The sequence below is a fragment of the Lissotriton helveticus genome, chromosome 3_1, assembly GCF_964261635.1.
Source record: "Lissotriton helveticus chromosome 3_1, aLisHel1.1, whole genome shotgun sequence".
NCBI classification, from domain to species: domain Eukaryota; kingdom Metazoa; phylum Chordata; class Amphibia; order Caudata; family Salamandridae; genus Lissotriton; species Lissotriton helveticus.
The window spans coordinates 2,025,459,938-2,025,480,453 of record NC_136061.1 but is presented as its reverse complement, the minus strand read 5'-3'; the positions used below and the strand labels follow the sequence as shown (position 1 = coordinate 2,025,480,453).

At 44.3% G+C, this 20,516-nt stretch overlaps 1 protein-coding gene across 1 annotated transcript in view; it reads left to right on the top strand.

The window, feature by feature from the left end:
• The first annotated feature begins 9,233 nt into the window (after positions 1–9,233).
• The window catches only part of ST8SIA2 (ST8 alpha-N-acetyl-neuraminide alpha-2,8-sialyltransferase 2), a 395,574-nt gene continuing 384,291 nt past the window's right edge, over positions 9,234–20,516 (top strand). The window contains exon 1 of the mRNA XM_078684093.1: positions 9,234–9,552. Coding sequence (XP_078540219.1) covers positions 9,455–9,552 — 98 coding nt within the window. The 5' untranslated portion in view covers positions 9,234–9,454. The remainder of the gene's footprint in view (positions 9,553–20,516) is intronic.

The following is a 20,516-nucleotide window of genomic DNA, read 5'->3' as shown; positions in this document are numbered from 1 at the left end:
CTGCTACTAGGTTTTTAATACTTTTTCAATTGTATATGTGTGGCTGAATTACTCTGTGCTTTTTAACAATTTCTCCTACCTATGCAAACTTGCACTTTACTTAATTCTGCTTACCTACACCTCCTTAGCTGCTTTGATTCGCATCTCGCTTTTCCTCCAGTCCTGGTTCACGGCGACTGATACGCAGATTGTGCAGAGAGCTGGGGTTACTATCGGGTTTTTCACTGCCGCCCACGCAGTTTCCACTTCCTCAGCTGCGTTAGCAATCCAGTTTGCAAACAGATGCGCGCAAAGGCAAGCCCGTCAGCGCCCGGAGGCGTGCAGCGCCGGCCATGCTGCCCAGTTCCCCTTCGGTGAGTTTCTTCCACTATATTACAATAGGGAAAACTGTTTAGTCTTAGGCAGCTACCATTATGTCAGTGCACAGCAGCTGATCCGATCTTGGAAGTAGAATTTCAATGCAATAAGTGGAACTGGTCTCCCTTCCAGCCCAGGAAACTTGCACCCGAGACCCAAGATCCTCCCACGGAACAATGTGTAAAAACAATAAGAAAACAGAGGACTTAAAGGCCAACCTTTTAAATTGTCGCTCTATGCAAAAGCATGAACGACATATTTATGGCCTACTTTTAGATGAACAGCCTGACCTTTTATTTCTCTCTGAGATCTGGCTCTCTGAAGCCTCCAACCCTACTATCACCTCGGCCATCCTTACGGGTTTAAAAATCAATAGGAGGGACCGACACAGTGGGAGGGGGGGACGGTGTCGCCATAGCTTACAATAAAAAACTAGACTGCTCTCCCATCCCGATTAAAAACAACGAGGGTGCAGAGTCCTGAGCATGTTTTCTGATTTACAGACCTCCCAGTGCAATTGGAAATGTTATTCCTATGCTTAATGTAGCCACCACCTCCCTGGCCTTAAAATACAACAACTGCCTTATTCTGGGAGATTTCAATATACAAATGGACAATGAAAAAGACCGTCAAACAATTTCCTTGTTGGAGACGCTGCATGTTTCCATCTATTTGTTCGGCCACCCATGAGAAGAGCCATACCATAGACCAAATCGTTCACAACTTTGACATATTAGTAAGCCTACCTCTTCCCATTATCTGGTCTGACCACCTCCTATTAAATTTCGCCATTCCCAACTCTGCCACAGCCCCTCGGGCAAATGCAGGAAAGAGGGTCCCTAATTATAGATCGTTCCATAAAATATCTATCTTGATGTAAGCAGACGCCCTTGGTCGTTACTCACCAGAGCTGTCTGTCTGCCCCGACTCAGACGCCCTCTCAATAGATTCATGGCTCCGAACCAACATTGATGCAGCTATACCGGTTGTTTCCCGCTCCTCAAAGAGTTCGGCCGCACCTGCTCCATGGTTTAACGATTCCCTCAGATCTAACAAAAGAAATTGTAGAAAAATAGAACAGAAATGGCGTAAATCCTATCTACCTGAGGACAGGAAGGAGTATAAAGACAACTTAAAAGCTCATTACATTCTCGGGAAGGCAGCCAATAAAAACTTGCTTCAAACCAAGATAGAAAATGCCCAAAATAAGAGTAAGGAATTCTTTAGCATAGTTAAATCCTTTACCGCCCCGAAACCCGGCACAAAGGAAGGGCAGTGCACGGGTGAATGGTATGAGCAAATAGCTCAATTCTTCCACAAAAAGATCTCCGTGATCCAACAAGCCTTCACTAACATCTCAGTGGAAGAACTGACCTCCTACTTTGGTTCTAATACCAAATTTCCCCTCTTGGACCCGCCATCTTTACTAGCTTTCTCTTAGGGTCAGCTTGAAGAGTCACGGACCCTTCTCCAAAGCATTAAGTCTGGCTCTCCTACCGACCCATGTCTACCATAAACTCCACGGTAAACCAGCTCTTTATTGCTTCCCTCTCCTCAGGCAACATGCTGAAATTACGGAAGAATGCTAAGATTCTTCCACTGATAAAAATGGCTAACGCCAAACCGACGGACCCTGCCAACTACAGGTCAATCTCCCTTCTTCCGGCCCTCTCCAAACTATTAGAGAAGCATGTAAACAAGGCCCTCCAAAAACACATTGAAGATGGGAAGCTCCTTCATGAGTCTGAATCTAGTTTTAGAGCTAACTACAGTATGGAGTCCGCTCTGCTGGAAGTGACTGAATTTCTCAAGGGTAAGCTGAACCAGCGAGGCAAGGCTGTTCTGATACTGCTTGATCTGTTGGTGGCCTTCGATACGGTCCCACATGAAAGGCTCCTGGAGAGACTTTCTAACATCGGTCTGGGGGGAATCTCCTTAACATGGATGCCATCCTTCTTGGCAAATAGATCTCAGGACATCTGGCTTCCCCCTTTCTCATCCCGGTTCTGGCCATGAATGTAGGTGTCTCTCAGGGCTCCATTCTCAGTACTACCATTTTTAATATATATCTATTCCCACTTGCATTTCTGGTAGAGGAAGAGGGCGCCAACATTTTTCCTATGCTGATGACACCCAGCTGATTTTTACGTATGAAAAAGGAACCGACTTTGAGGGGGCAATGATTAGGTCTTGCCTCACAAAGGTTTTTAGCTGGCTTAAGATTAATCAGATGAAGTGCGATGCTGACAAAACTGAAGTTGTTTTCTTTGGTAATCCAGAAACACCTGACTGGAGCTCTTAGTGGCCAAAAGATCTGCCGCCCACAGAAAAGGAGAAAATCAACAACTTAGGAATTGTCATAGACAACATGCTCTCCATGTGCTTTCCAATCCAAAATCTAACAGGCGCTTGCTATGGCATACTCCGGATGCTAAAAACATTCCTGCTACTGTTACAGCTTCAGAGCAGAAAGATCGTGGTGCATGCTCTGGTGACATCAAAACTTGACTATGTCACCAGCTTGTACCTCGGTCTTCCCAAATCCCTTATCCAGTGCCTACAAGCGGTACAAAACGCGGCGGCCAGAGCCATTCTGATATCTAAACCCAGATCTAGTATAACCCCTATTCTTAAGTCTCTACACTGGCTCTGCATAAAAGAACGGATCAACTTCAAAGCGATGACCATCTTCTTTAAAGCTTTCCACGGCTTAGGCGCCGGCTACCTAAATAAGCGTGTTAATTGCTACACAACATCTAGACCCCTAAGATCTACCAATGCCAACCCTGCCATCGTGCCTAAAATATGCTTTGCCCGCACTTGAGGCAGATACCTCGGATTTCTAGGTGCAAAATTGTGGAATGGCCTCCCTGAGTCTCTGAGACTAACCACAGACCTACTCTCGTTCAAGAAGAACTTAAAACCTGGCTTTTGAATAACTGATGGGTCTTTTGCACACGTTATCCTCCCTCTGTCACGCTCCAGGACACTCTAGTCTGAGTAGCTGCACGCTTTATTAAATACACTATTTCATTTCATCAGGTCCCTCACAGTGCAAATTCTAAAGGCCTTATTTAAGAGGCCTTGCTTCACTTTTATGCCTCCGGTACATCACTTTTTGTGACGCGCCAGCAGCGTAAAGAATGTGACATGTTGCGCCCTATGTACAAAGTGACGCATCTAGGCAAATGCGTCACTTTGAAAACCCCTGCACCAAATTATACCTGCGCCAGATATATTGTATGCAGGTTGTGAGTTGCACCGCAAAAAGCCTTGTAGAAGTGGCACATTGAAATCTAGGAGAACTCATGCGCTTCAAATCCATGAGAACTTATGCTCCACTTCTAGGACGCCATTGCGTCAGTATCTTACATCTGCCTCACAGCATGTGTAAGACTGATGCAGGCAAGCCCCATGTCAAAGGACACATTGCTGGAGTTGCGTCTATTTCAATACACACCCCAGCAGTGCATCACTTTTGCGCCTACAGATACTTCAGAAATACTGACACATCTGTAACTCCTTGCGCCATGATGCGTCATACAGTAAATATGACGCATCCATCATGTCCCAAGGAGGGCACACTAAGGAGTGACACATCCCTGTTTTCAGACAGCAATGCATTACTCCTCATAAATAAGGCTCTAAATGTGTTTATTTCTAATATTCAGAGATAGTTATGTGTGTTTTCAACATTGTAATACAGCAGCAGCTCACCAATATTACTGCACATAATCTCTGTGACGCCCTCCTGTTTCTTATATGTTAGTCCTTGTTTTAATATAAAAGAAACTGTTGAAACTTTTGCATGAAACATAAACCCAACATTTCTCTGTAAAATGGCTGAACTAGACTATCACACATCAGGTACATAACAATGAATTAAAGGAAAACAGTATTTAAAACAATCTGTTTAAAGAAATATTCAAGGTAATTCGGGCAAAACTCTGGAGAACTGAGCTGACTCTGTCAGGGGGCCCCCTGACAGGCTGGGGCCCTTGGCCAGAGCCCACTTTGCCCTTGCATTAAAACGTTTCTGGGTGGGACTGCTCTCCCTGGGTCTCCCACCAAACCGCGAATGGCGCCCACCTGGAAGTGAACCCGAAGACCGAGGAAGTTGATATATGAAGCTAATTGGATCAACTGAACACTATACTTGCTATGTGTAAAACTATTCTTTGAACGTATGCTATTACTCATTTTATTATGTTCATTTGATGCACGCTATGTATACCTATGATTTTTTTTATGCACATTGGCCCAATTATGTTCTGAACATTCTATATCTATATATGCAGTGAATTTTGAGTTTGATCTATTTGGTTTTGCTGATATTGGGTCTTTGAAATTGATTGGATTTAACTGCTGTGTTTGTAAATAACAAAGTTGTTCTATGTGTCGTATGAATGAGATGTATAAGTCTGATATCAAGTGTGTTGTCGGTGGTGTATTAGTAGGAGGTTCCTAGAAAGAATATATACTGTGATGAATATTGAGATTCATGCATGTCAAATTATTGGGTTTTAATGTATATGTTTATGACCGAAGCTGTTTAACTTAATTAATTTACTGTACCATAGTAAAAAAAATATATGTATTTGAATAAATTGTGTTTATTTTCAAATGTACAATTATTTCTATGGTACGAATAGTTTGTGAATCACGAGGCTCAGCTGCGACTTAATAGTGCTTCTAAAATTATATAGAAGGTATTTCCGTACTGTCTATCCATTGGGTAGGAATTTTGTTTTGTTGTGTCACAACTGCTCAGTGCCAGAACACCCTCACAAGTGTTAGTGTACACTACAAATCTGCGTAATATAAAATCCTGATCTCAGCGTACTTACATGCTTGTATGTAGAGGTGGACTATTTGTTTAACCTGTGGGTTTTATTGATGTATATGCAGATCGATGCAACTTTACCACGGTTTTTTTGCCATTCTCCACTCCAATTCTAGACCCATGTTGATCTTCTTCTCTGTGATTTACATTGCCCTGGCCAGCCTCACAGCTATTCATACCAAACTCACAGTCCAGGTCAGGCTGGTTCCTATATCACTTCCACAACCATCTCCTTCACCAGTTTTCCAAGACCTCAGCTTTGGTGGGTGACACTCATCAGCACAGGAAATTATATCAAGGTACCCTGGGCTCCTGCTTCCTCTCGGGATCTGATTGGTAGCGGTTGCACCCAGCACCGGGAACCCTGGTCCGATCACCTCCAATCAATACTCTGCAGCAAGCCTTCAGTTGCTAGACCCCAGATGCCATTCCACCAACTGCTGCCGGGCTGCACCTCACACCACAGTAGGAGCTTTCATCTGTATCCTTTGCCAGTTCTCCAGCAGTCACTGACCCACACCCCATACAAATACCAACAACGCACTCAACACCCCTTACCAACACTCACACAACACAAGAACCAGCAATGCCTACACTCCCACCCTACACCACACACCACAGCAAACCCTCACAGCAACACTCACTCCCATGCATGCTTCTCAACACACGATAACTCTGCAAACACACAAACGAAATATGAGACCTTGTGAGCAACAAGCACTCAAAATCCTCTACATCACAGAAACCTGGCTCAACCCCTCATTGGCTCAAGACATCTCTATGGCAATCCCAGGGGGCTACAAGATCACTCGACAGAACACTCTTCACAAGCTAGGAGGTGGACTTGTTATCATCTACAAGGAAGCCATCAAATGCACAACATCCACAGAGAATGACACCCCGTTCATATAAAGCCTGCACTTCCAGCTGCGAATCTCTGAAAAATTCACCCTGAATGGAACTCTCACCTACCGACCACCCAGACCACGAGCCACCTCATCACTGACTTTGACGCTTCTCTCAAAATTGACTCCAGAGCCTACATTCTCCCCAGTGACTTCAACTTTCACCTGGAAGACCGAAAGAACCCCTGCTTCACAGCAATCCTCTAAAGCGTTTGCAGCACTAGACTCATCCAGCTCATCACAGAACCAACACACACCGCAGAGCACACACTGGACCCCATCTTCATCAAAAGCGACAGCATCAAATACAACTCCAGTACACAGCTCACATGGACTGGCCAATCTATCAACCACCTCGAAATCAACACACCTAAAGTCAATTCCTCTACCAGGTTCAGCATTCCAAGCTGCAGCTGGTGCAAAATGACAAGAGCACACTGGCTCAGCACACTGGCTCAGCACTGTTCAGTCTAGCCCCACAGACAACCTCGACTATGACCTTGGGAGTGCCAGATGCTCTCACCAGTTTTTTAAGGCATTCCTTGCGAGTCCCAGAGTTTCCTATCTGTGAAGCTGGTATCCTCCTTTTATTCCATATTGTAGAAGAATTATGTAAGTGATTGTTATTAATGTTAATGCAATAGCAATGTATGAGGTGTGTTAGTGTACTGATGGTAATTGCCTTTTTTTGTTGTTTACAGTGTATTGCATCCTCACGAAACCATAAATTCCTACCTTCGCAAACACAGAAGGTTTCAGCAACGACACATTCTGCTAAGCAGTGTGCATAGCTGCAGAGCAGATTCAGTACAGCAAGTCTCTCTTTTCATATTATGTCCCAACCCCATTCCCTCCAGGACAGTGCATGAGTTAGGTGTTTTATCCCTGCATCTCTCACTTATCCGAGAGGGATAGGAGGTTCAGCATCGATTCCAGTGTCGTCCCTGCAGTTGGGACCAGGTGAGTGCAAGACATTATCCAAGACCCAGGTGGTCTCCACTCGGTGAACTCATTATCTGTGCTTGTCAATGCTGCAATAAATTAAGACATGTTTGAGTCACTGCAGCTTTTTAATAATGGTAAATTTAGCTTTGGGTTGCTGATTGTTGGGGCAAATTTGAACGTGTGTTACAGATTATTGGGTAATGGTTCAAATAAAAACATGAATTTAGGATTAATGTGGGATGATATAAATGTGACCATACACTAAGGTTTACTGATTGGTACAAAGCTGAATTTGGATATTGATAGCAATTCTTGACATAATGTAAACATTATTAGCAACTTCATCCACACTTTTGTATAACATCTGCACTGTCATTATGGTGATATTCCTTAGGCACTTTTGACATGATGGGGCAGCTGCGGCCCGTGCAGGTAAGAGTGGTGGGGCAGTGGGACCGGGTTGGGGGGGGGGGATTTCGACAGACGAGGAAGAGGGAAATTGTATTTATTTCAATTTCCCTAAAGGTCCTCTGTCGAATCCCTTCAACCCACCCCACCACCAACATCACCACCAACCAGCCACACTGCTCTTACCTGCACGGGCCGCAGCTGTGATGGGGGCCCATCCCCACTTTAATGTTTTGTACTTACATATGATATTATTTTTTTTTAATATTGTTAGCATTTTGGCATGATGCTACATAGTCCTGATTTATTGCTTTCACTGACCCAGTCTTAGTAATTCCTGTAATTGTCGTAACATCACAACTTCTCTCTGAGTCCTCGACCTGAAAGAAGAGGGTTAACGATTGTGCTTGCATCAATGGACTCGCTCACCAATTTATCTATCCACGCATCCATGACCTCATTTATTCAACCATATGTGCATGCACTAATTCTCCCATTACTATTCCATGCTCTATGTCACTCGCTTATTCATCAAACTGTCGACGCTTCTAACGTTTTATCACATATACTTTTCCATCCATTCAACCACACACACAAACTTGCCATTCAGCTAAGGTGCACTTTCTCATATAAAATTGACTGACCTAATGAGAGCCATTATGTCAATCAACGCTTGTTTTATTGTATCTTTTCATTATAGCAATAGACAGTTGTTCGAAGCTGTACGTGTCGCTGTTGATAACTTTCCTCGTTGATAAAAGCCCGTCCCTTCATCTCGGGATACATAAATTGAAGCTTCTGGGAGGAGCCCAAATAAGAGTTGCTATGTATTAATGTTAGATGGGTTATCGATAATTGATATAGCAACCAATACAGGCCGAATTCAAAGGAAAAGGCGCGTCTCCCTAATTTAAAACTTCAGTTCTGACTGTAACTTCGTGGTGCACAGTGAGTCAGTGCTTGCTTATGCAACAGACTGGGTGTTTAAGCATTCATAATCTACGGCTCGTCCTCCTATGCCCCCAGTGGCCACCTGGGCACGGCCTTTTTTCACATATTAATTCTAGACATACTGGAGTGATGGTTCTGCCTGCCTGGACCCTGGATGGGACTTCATCGCTTCGCGAGCCCTTAATTTTGCCCAGAATGAGATGGCCATAGCCCAGATTCCATGCTTTTTTTCCCCCTGTGGAGCAATGATGACTGTTTCGCTGATTCGTAGATGCATTCCGTCCTAACACACCTTCCGTACATTCTCCCCGAGTTCTTCAAACAAACGCCATGAGCTCCCTCAAACAAGTAGGTGTGTGGAAACGCACGCCCCTTAAAGAGGGGTGAATGTTTTCGCCGGCATCCTCCCGAATATACAAAAATCTCCTGACTTCTCCCCTCCTTTGTTTCATTTTTTCCATTCAGCCCATAATGTTTATTTCCCCTTCCTATCCTACGGTCTCTTAGTCAGTGGGCTGGGGAGGCATCACAAACCCACCACCCCACCCTTCCTCTGTAAGCGAAGGCAGGCGTCACTTCATCAAATCTCGATTTCGAAGCAGCCCTTCCAGGAGGTGCCATTACTCGCTCACTGTCAGACAAACTTTGAGAGAGAGAGAAAGGACATGCTGCGAGGGACAGGCACCAGAGAGGGATTGTTGAGAAAGGTAGAGAGGGAGCTGCTCTGTTTGCTCCGTGTTCTTTGAACCCCCTACCTCCCTCTCTCGGTCTTGAAGGCGGCACCGTGCCCCCCGCAGAAAGGTTGGAAGGAGCTGCCTGCACACACACCGGGAAGAGGTGCAGCCGAGACCCGCGCAGGGAAGAGGGCGGGAGGCAGTAAGACAGCTGCCCTCCTCGCGCCAGAGTCTGTGTGTGCTTCGCAGACCACCGCACGCGGACCGGACGCAGCGCGAGCAGTCTGCGAGGAGAAGGCGAGCACGAGAATCCCCGCGCGGCTCTTTTGTTGCCGGGCTCAGAGCGCGGCCGCCTCTGCCAGCTCCGAGCCATGCATCTGGAACGCAGGCGCTGGATGCTGGGGGCCGCCACGCTGCTTGTTATCGTTCTCATTTTCGCAGACATCTCGGAGATTGAAGAGGAAGTTGGGTAACTATACATCTTCTCTTTTCTCTTTGGGTGGGCGCGCTGCGCCTCCTGGATGGAGAGGGGGCTGCAAGGAGAGTTTCTTTGTCTTTGCCATTGCCTTTGCATGATGGGGAGGGCGCCTGGATTCGATTTTTTTGGTATTTGAATAGTAGTTGTGCATTCTTAAACCGCTGTTCTCTGCTGTATGGGACAGGGTGAACGCCGGCATTTAACTTCAGCCCTTGTTCCAAGTCCCAGCCTGTTTTCTCTGACAAGTGCTCCTGCCTGCTCTCTAAACTTAGAATTGGCCATTTTAAACGGAAGTTTTTGCTCGTCCCTGTGTCGTGCCTTTCTGTTCGTTTGCATTTTAAGGGCACTTAAAATGCATTCACATGTTTAACGAATGATACCCGCCTTTTCAACTTTCTGCTGCTGAGAGGCGTGGCTGGTGGCGGGCATATCTATTCTCAAGGGAAAAAGGCTAATCTAAGCGGAGATCAGTTACAGTGAAACTGTATCCATATCCATCCAAAAACCTACATCATGCGCCGTAGTTCAGACAAAGACCCATACGAGCTATAGTGAAGAATTCTCATAACTGCAAAACACTTAAATCTGTGACATATTCAGTCTCTATACTGATCAGACTATGACGGGAGAGCTTTATCCGCCCTTCTGTATTATACTTTCTATCGTGTTTGCAGGACACGCTCTCTCTATTGTTTCACTTGTTTGATTTGTTTGTTTTGTTTGTGTACTCTATTTAAACTGTATTTCCCCTGGTGCCACAATCGTCTCATCCGCACTGGGGGCACTTCGTTCTGCTGCCTCCGCCCCCAGTCCCATGAGATCGGCTCCAACAGAAGCGAGATACCCGACAGCTTGGAGCCTTGTGTCCCGGGAGCTGTCTGTGTGATTTCAGAGTCATTGTATTCTCTGCTCAGTTGATTTAGGGGTTTAATGTTCATCTGCCCATGTCTTCATCTGGTCCCCTGGATACCACTGCTCTGGTTGGCTGTTGAGGGGCTCAGGTGCACCAGCTCGACTCCTCAGTTTCCTGTATTCCAATGCCCCTACAGCTCAGGCGACAAACTGGAATTTCTTCTTTCTGTTTTATCATATTGTGAAGACAGTTTTTAAGTTACACAGTGGTGTTGACAAGATAAGCAGGAAGACCCATTATTATTTGGTTACAATGAATAACATGTCCATCAATTCTCACGGAATTCTGTCTTTGTGAGGAGGAGAGGTTTAATTTGGAAGGTTGGTGGGTATAGAAAGTCGACAGGCGAATAGTGTCCCCTGCTAAAACACAGCAGTACAAGTGCACATTTTTTGTGTGCTTTCTTTAAAAAAAAAAACTATCCAGCTTTGTTTTCCTATGTGTCGAAACATCTTAGAGACATAGAAATTACACAATTATACTAAATTATCTTCAGCTGCCCCATACAGGTTACCCAAGAGATTCCTCACATGAAGATTCTTGTTGGACAGTTCTACAGTTTCTACTGATTCCAGTTATTGACAAATCTGTTTTTCAGTATCAACTGAACTACAGTGGAGAAATTTACAGTTGATACCAATATCTTCTTGGAACTAGTAATTGGTATCCGATGGAGTCTATTGTTTTCAGTTGGTATCTTTTTTGATTCAATAGAGTTTCCCCTGTTTTCCTGCAGGATATGGACTGGCCAAGGTCCAAAAAGCCCATGTACCACAAATGATTTCAAGATAACCCTTAGTAAAAGGTCAACCACTAGGGTAAAAATATGTACAGATTTTGAATCCAGATTGTTTAACTTATCTGAGGTCAATACAAAAGCTAAGACTTACAACATATTGTGCGCATTGCTTTTGATAGATGCTGATTTCATGTTCAATTAATTTGCTGCCATAATTGACATTTCTGGCATTTATCTAGTGCTCTGACTTTAGATAATGCAAGTGCCTGGGGACTGAGTGATCGACCTATTGTCCAGCCTCCAGTGGAAACATCAATTTAAAAGGAGGGTTATAGTACACTGCAGAACTTGATCACATTCCTTGTACATTGCAATCTGCTTGGAAAGCAATTCTATAACTAGTGGCAGAATATAGATAGAACATTGCCTCTTATATTATCTCGTGTAATTCACAGATTAGAGGGAGCTTTCTATGTCTCAATGACACCAAAACAGAGTTTCTGCTTTAGGTTGGTACCACAGATATTACAAATCCATGGCCTCCAGCCTTATGGACAGCCTCATATCCATCAAGCAATTTAAGACCATGGAAGATGTCTTCCCTTCTACCTTGCCCCGGCCATTGCAATGGCAACATTAATAGATTTCCAGTTGTCACTAATGTTCAAAGTCCTACAATTTGTCCAAGCAGGTAACATTACATGTGTCTTTTGATCATTGCAATATGAGCCACAAATGAGCAAACTCATTATCACTCTGCAACTTACACACAATCAGCAAGTGTGTCTCTGAACTGGAAATAATGCCTTAAAGTCACTTTATGGGCACATATCATTCTAGCACTCTACCATAAGGTACACGTAAATGCTGGCATCTCAATATGTTCAATAAATTCATAGATCTCTGGTCAAGCAATGGGGAAATCATCTGCCAACCATAGTTCACAAGACAGTGCATAGGAGTCGATTGCGTAGAGTACAAGGAAAAAAGCTCTTGGATGCCCTTACTTAGTGTGGGGATGCAATCAAATAATCTACAGTTAAAGAAACTGCTAACACTAGTATGTGCCTACAATCCTGAACCTCCTGAAATGTGCCTGACTACTGCTTGAACAGTAATTCCAATTGAATTGATTATTGATTGCTTTCTTTACATCTTTTGCTTTCTTTTAAAAAGCCTGATTCGTACAAACATTAGGAAATCACCTTTTCATCAAACACCAAGTGCACTTGGTACTTTCAGTGGGTGAAAGGCGAAATGAGCGAACAATATAAAGCACATTTTTAAATATAAAGAAAATGCCTATTTTGACTTTATAATAGCTCTGTCTTACACTGTTTTGTGGCATCCATTTAGAATTAATAGGGTGGCAGAAACACGAGGCTATGGAAGTTACAGAAGATACCTGTAATCCCCATTCGTTAGTTCTCTTCAAGCAATCAGTCAAACACACAACTAATGTTCTTAGCTTCTGGTGGATTCACATACTTTCAGACTTGTTATTAATGAAAGAGTATGGATATGAATTGTCTCTAGACCCCATCATTCTCCAGTAGAGTACACGAGAACACATCCAAATTCAGTGAAAATAAGCACTGGCAAAGCCAGTAATACTAGCCTAATGTGGCAACTCATGTAAACATGGGCATATCCAAATTTTGTTTATCACATAATAGCCATACCTATTTGCTTTACCAATGCTAAGGAAAAAGTAAAAAAGGGATTGTTTTCTGTAAAAAATAATGCATATAAAAGTTTAATAGTTGAATGTGACAAGTAGTGGGACGTTTCAGATGTAAAATAGTCCATAATGCTTCCACTGGAAACACCTTATAGAAGACAGACTGATATGGACTGATACACCAAACAAGCAGCCAATATCATGGAGTGAAAGAGAAATACTCCTCTGGGTGGAGTCGAAACGCACTTTAGGTATATTTCTAACAATTGGCAACAAAGGGACTTGAAGACAGCTGTGCTATGAACCCACAAATAAAAATAAGATTAGCACTATGCTGCACAGATTAGAGACTCTTATAAAGGATAGCAGCACCTCATCAAAAATCATGTTTCCCTCCTCTGCGTTCTCTGCCTCATTTTGAAAGCAGAGGAAGGTGGATGTCTTTTATTGTTGAAGCCACCACAATCGCCAAGAAAGGGGAAGACAGATCTGGCAAAGACGATGCTAGCAAAAATGATGTCGGATTATAACATTATATCTGCAATTTGTACTTTCACCCAAGTCTTGAATCTCTTGGCACTGAAATAATAGCTATTTATTGTTACTCAACTCAAAGGTACTCACATCTGCACAAATTAGGGTGGTTGCCAACTCCTATTTCGAGCGGGTTCGTTTCTACACAAGACCATTGCCTAAACCATCATTGTGGCCCTTACACAGTAATCCCCCAAAATGCAGTGGGAAAGACCTCTTTGAGGCATTTTAAATGTTGGTACCGAAAATCTCCCCCCACTTAAGGTGTACCTGTCGAGTGCCCTGATTCATAACAGTGTTTCCACTATTTCATCATGGCATGGTAGAGCGCTTGGAGTAGACATTTTCTCCTCAGAAGCTTCTATTGCCTCCTGGGCAGATATCACCATGTGGGGAAAACCCTCCTCAAAGTCAGAGAACTCAAAACTAGGAGGACCATACTCAGCTGGTATGGCAGATGTATCTCATTTGCCAAAATGCGAACCTTACTGCAAGTTAACAGAGATCTATATTAGGCTGTTAGTCCCAGTGTTTTATACTCCATTGAGTTTTCAGAGATGTATACATGAGAGTAAGCAATTGCTTTCAATTTGAAAGCTGATATCATGCCATTATCAATTTTAGAATTTGTAATATTTGGAAGGATATTGTCTGCTTCTGTACAATTCCTATGGGTTTAAATAAAAGCTGGTGTCAGAAAAACACTGATTGATTCAGGTATAATGTTTCTTAATGCTCGAATATGTTGTGTTTTCTCTTTGGTTAAGAGCTTGCTTTGTTCCGAGAGCATCAGACCCCGTGGCTGTCCCCCTGTGGTTCATGGTTATTCCGTTTTATCGTGTTCTGTGCAGTTTATTGAAACATGAAAATAATTTAAATTGAAATCCACAGAGAACCTAAAGCCTACAGCCCCTACACTCCCCATTTCTCATTACTTTGTTATTGCACTTAAGGCCATATGTATCAAGGAACCATTTTGCGATTCTGTAATAGCAATTTTTAAGAAATCGCTATTTCAGAATCGCAAAATGGTATGTATCAAGAAAAATGCAATTTTTTTGCGATTTCTTTATATTCCTTAATTGAGGAATTAAGGAATACTTTCCCATTCATTTCTATGGGCCAGGAGGCCCATAGGAAGGAATGGAAATTTTCTCTCAATTTGCGATTCGCAATTTGCTAATCGCAAATTGAGAATAATTTCAAGGGTGCAGGGGTGTCCAAAGGACACCCTGTTGCACCCCTGAAATAAGCATAGGTGCACATGTGGTGCACATACATGCCCAAAGGGCATGTATGTGCGTCACATGGCACTTTGAAAAATGCAAAAATGTGCATTTTTCAAGGAATTCGCAACTTTCCACCAACTAGAAATTTGTGGTAATTTGCGATTCCTTAAAGCCATTTAGCAATTTTTTTTGCCTTCTTACATTGCATTTAAGGAATCACAAAATTTGCGATTCCTTAAATGCAAAATAAGGAATCGTAAATTTTGCAATTCCTTATTTTGCATCGGGATTTCCTTCATACATATCATTTTGCGAATTCGCATTCGCAAAGGCCGAAATTCTGCGAATTTCGGCTTTTGCGAATGCGAATTTCAATGATACATATGGCGCTTAGTAGCCTCTGGGCAAAAATAATCTTTCTTCTATAGTTATATGGAAGGGCCTTTAACTGATACATTAAGATAGTGGAATCAACACAATGGATTGGCCGCTTTGTGGCTTGTTTATCTGCAAGTTGGATACGGTTTGAAGGTGAGAAGAAGGGTCGAATATTCGGCTCGCCTGAATAGCCTCCAGAACGTTCCGTCAGAAAAAGAGTAGCTTATTATATCTGGAGCAACCACTTTGAAAGAAGGAATCAAGGGCCAGATGTAGGAACCCTAATACCGGTCAGTTACGGCCGAAATTACCGAATTTCTGCCGTTACCGACCACTATTAGGCATTTGGGATGTAGGTGGCTACATTTCAGATTCGGTAATTTACCGAATCGGTATTTAAGAATTCGGTAAATTACCGAATTCTTAAATACCGATTCGGCTACATTTCAGATTCGGTAATTTACCGAATCGGTATTTAAGAATTCGGTAAATTACTGAATTCTTAAATACCGATTCGGTAAATTACCGAATCTGAAATGTAGGAAGCACTCAAGTGAGTGCTTTTCACCTGTAAGGATTCGTTATTTACCACCAACTACAAATTGGTGGTAAATTACGTAAACCCTAAAAAAAGATATTTTTCCATTTAATAACAGTGCCATGTGGCAGACATACATGCCCTTAGGGCATATATGTGTGCCACATGTGCATCCATGCACAATTCAGGGCTGCAACAGGGTGTCCAAGTGACACCCTGCCAGCCATGAATATTTCCCCCCTTTTACGGAATCGGTAAATACCGATTCGGTAATTCCCATTCATTCCTATGGGCCTACACCGAATCGCACAGATTCGCACCGCTTCGGTAATACTTACAGAGTAATTACCTACATAGCATTTACCGATTCTGAAATACCGAATCGGTAAAATTCGGTATTTTAGAATCGGTAAATGTAGTTTACCTACATCTAGCCCTAAGTCTCCAAGCATGTGATGGGCATGTGAACGGAAACAGTAATTCTGCTATGTTCTGTCTTACTGCTGATATACCTGGGAGGGTTCCAGGATTACTTGTGCCTATGCCACTGGGTTCTGGGTAGAATTACAATGATGTATTAACTGGGGTCAGTTGGAGAAGACCAGTGAACTGTTGGGTACTGTTAGAAATGGGATTTCTGGTTGGCTAAGGCTTGCGCCAAAGCCAGGCAGAAACCACCACTCTAGTTAGGGCAAGGGAGTTACACGGCAAGATAACCCCTGCTCACCCCCTTGGCAATGTGACACGAACAGTAAGGCTTATCCCCGGAGGCAATGTGTGAAGCGTTTGCGCAACACACACACAGCAGCAACACACTAGGCACACCACAAAAAGGAACTCCACACAAGGTTATATATAAAAATAGCCTTTGTATTACCATAAACACATTAGATCATAATCACACAATTACACTGTGCCAACTGGCACTGGGCGGTATTTACAGGGGATTATTTACACAGGACAGGGCCACGTGGGCCACTGTCAGAATCAGCACTTAGTAGAAATATAGCACAAAATAACACTTGTAGAACACAACCAGTAACCACTGGTAAAATGTAGGTACACACTATGCAATACTACTCATCTTAGGCATAGATCAAGCAGGTAAACCTAAACTCACTAGTATAAACTGCACTAGGCAAACCAACCTCCTAAGCATGAAAACACATTTAGAGGTATCACAGGGATAAAGGCATTGCACATTACTCATAAATCGCATTAGGCAATTATTATCCCAATCATAGTAAGTAATCACATTGCACAAAAATCACATAGGATACTGCCCCAAAGGCCAACTGGCCTTCTGCGGGGCTCAAATGCCCTTTGTCAAGCAGAGTCAGGGAAGGCTGCGCAGGCAGCCAAAAGCAGAGGGCGTAAGGGTTTAGGGCCTAAACGTGGCAGCTGCCCACTACTTGCTGGGCAGCTGGAGAATCCCAAAGAACATGTCCCCTAAGAAAAGAAGAACCTAAACGGTGCAGCTGCCCACTACTTGCTGGGCAGCTGGGGAAACTGAGCCTGGCACCAGCGTGCCTCCGGGCTCTCCTCTGGGCATCTATAAAAATCAATGTGCCCCCAAAACGGTGCAGCTGCCTGCGCGCAGGGCAGCTGTAGATGGCACAGGCACCACTGTGCCCTATGAGTCCACCACTGGGACTCTAGAGACAAATGCCAACGTTGGAGCCTCTTAGGCTCTACCTATAAGAAATGCCCTGTGTGCGTGGGAGCCACGTGGGCTCTAAATCAACAAAAATGCTCCTGTGAGCCTCGTGGGCTCTAAATCGATAAGGAATGCCCCACTACGTTGGAGCGGCCAGCTGCCTTCAGGGGCTGCTCTAAATACAACTAAAGTCCACACTAAGCAGGGGAGCGACCTGCTGCCATCCGGGGCCGCACTAAATACAACTAAAGTCCATACTAAGCAGGGGAGTGACCCGCTGCCATCCGGGGCCGCTCCTCACTTGAGTCAGAGTTTCCCCCCCCGAGACGCCCACACTCACTGGGTTGCTTCTGGCGGGGACTACTCTCTGCCAGCAGCACGGGGCTGACAGGCAGCGGGGCAGGTACCGACAATGTACCTCGGGCCCCCCTCTGCCTTATCTCCCAGTTGCCGGCAGTTCCTCTTCGCCCAGTCCCTCTTCTGAGACCGGGACTTCGCTGAGTTGCCGGCGAGGCTCCGGCCGCGTTGGGTGGAGGCGGCGTGGGCTCCCGTCCTCCTGCTGCACTCTTCGCCTCGGCTACACTGAAGCGCGGGGTGGGCTCCTGTCCACTTCCTGTTTACTTCTTCTGCTTCCGGGTCGCTGCGGGCAGTGCAGCAGCCCTCGGGAGTTCCTCGGCGGCGGCGGCAATACAAGGCAGGCGAGGTGTAGGCTCCCTCTTAAACTGTTATATAAAGTGGGGTTGGCACCCGCTAGGCACACGATGCAGGGTGGGCACCTGTCAAATATTTAAAAGTATGGCAAATAAGAGGGGTAGGCACGAGTGCCGAAAATCAAAGGATAGGAAGATCCCCATGCCGGGGAATCCCTCAGGACAGGGATCGCCGCTCCAGCGGTGCAACACGCTATTTTTTAGGAAGGGAAGGCCAGTGCTTCCCAGGTGCCCAAATGTAAAAGTCCAGGGAAAAGAATGAAGGCGGGGGGGCAAAGGCTGGGCCCAGGGGCAGCTCACAGGGCCCGCCAAAAGGGAGCCAGTCCCCAGTGGCGGTTCCTCCTGGTGCCTAGCAGCAGCAGGCCCCCCTCAAGTCAGGAACAAGAGTGAACACATACATGGGGGTACAGCCCGTTCATATACACACATATCCATTGTCTGGTAGCACAGGGTTAAGGGAAAACCAGATGCAACTGGATTTGGAGCACTTTGTTGTGCTCATCCCCTCTCCCCATTCACAGGACAGGCTAGGGACATCAGTCGCACCACAGGGGGCAGAGCCAGCATTGTGTAGGGAAGGCCCAGCCCTATTCAGGTCCCAGGTGCACTCCTCCCTCCCATCAACATGCAGATCTCTCCATTCACCACCGGGGCAGACCCATCCTAACTCCGGGAGCCAGGCACACCAGCCAGCTCCAGCCAATCACAAGCCAGACAGTCAATTCACATTTACTACACAGGCATGCCAACTTCTAGAAGTGGCACTTCTACACTAGACACATTAAATCTGCGCACACCATCGTGCAGTATTTAATCTCACGAGTTCGCACATACCAGACTCGCCCCTGCACTCCCCACACATCAGGAACTACCATGGACACAGAGATTCCCCATGCATTCCTATGGGAGGGCAGGCCAATCTCACCACACGCACTCAGACTGCGCACGCAATTTACACTGGGACACAGTGTTAAAGTGCGCAGAAGCCAAAAACAACTAACACCAGGTCACACATAAAAGCAAAAAGTTTAGGGGTGAGCCTGCCAAAAGTGCCAAGTCCAACAGGTACCTTTTTGATTTTGTCTGATTGCCATCCCAGTTAAACCTATGTGAGTAACAACCTGTCTCCAGCATGTCTACTTTACATGCAACTTCCACAGAATAATTTTGACGATGATTGAACTTGCTCAGGGTGCAGGTCTATGGAGCAACATCAAACCCCATTTCCAATCATGGCAGTGGACTTTGCCTAGCAGTACTGTGAGTTGTGTACCCATATTGTATATTGAGAAACACTGTGTTTTTTGCATAACCTCATGTTCTTGATAGGGGTTGTTTATGGCAGCGCACACAGCATTTTGACTTACCTTCTTGGTGTCTACAGTGACTAGTGTCAGTTCTTCTAGAGGCCTTGGATGTTGGCGCTGTTTCCTCTGAAGGGCCTGGATTGTGTCATTGGGCTACGCGCAACAGCACCCAACACATTCCCAGAGGCATCTTGGAGGTAGAGAAAGCACAGAAGCACTGATGCGTCCAGTGTGTCAGTGTTAGATAACCCACATCACACTGGCCAAGGTGGAAAAATCTTTTAGATTCTTACTGAGTGGCGATAGGTGAAGAGATAATTTTAGCATCCAGCAAGCAAGGTGTTTTACTTCATAATTTTGAAGTCCTTAGGAGGGAGCAATATTTATGAAAGTTTGGAGGAAACTAGAATTGAACATGTGAGGGGAGTCCAAGAGATGTAAATGACATCTGTAAGGATGCTAGAACTCCTTTTTAGAACCCAGATAAAGGTTGTGTTAGAAAGGCACACATTTTATGCATGTCAGCAGGGCAAAACTGAATATATTGGTAACTAAGTTGCCTGTTTAAGTAGCCTCTCTAGAACATGTGATCTTCAAGAGTTAACTGACTCTTTGATCAAGGATCAATTGGTACATTGCATGAATAACATTAGAATGCAGGAAAAACTGTTGGTGTAGCTTCTTAACTTCAAAGAAGCTATAGCCAGTATAGAAAAACTCAACATACTGCATGTTGGGTAAAGGAGATTAGGAAAGATGACAGGGGTGGTGCTGATGTAGCCTTGACAAAGAAGACAGGAAGCCACAATATTTATCTAAGGAGTTGGCTCTGAACACTGAAATGACCAAATTTAAATGTTATCATTGTGATAGTGATCCAGCGGCATACCAACAACAACGATACTCCACTACCATATACTCACCTGGTCCCATAAACACATACTTGGTTGAATAAACCGCTGGAGTCAAAGTTTATACATTTTCCACAGTTTTCAAGATTAGTTATTTATTGTTCCTAACTAACCTTTCACTGATCAAAAAGTTCTTTCCTCTGGTCGAAGGACCATTAGATTAACTAGTTGATGGTGAAAAATGACATAAGCTAACTTGTTCTTTTATGTAATGTAAATAACCACAGGCTCAGGTACGTTTTAAATCTTTATCTAAATTTCAAATGCATGTGAACCATCTCAAATACACAGCGCAGTCACAATCATTCGTAGGAGAGAAAATTCAATTAATTCATGAAACAAATACTTTGGACTCATG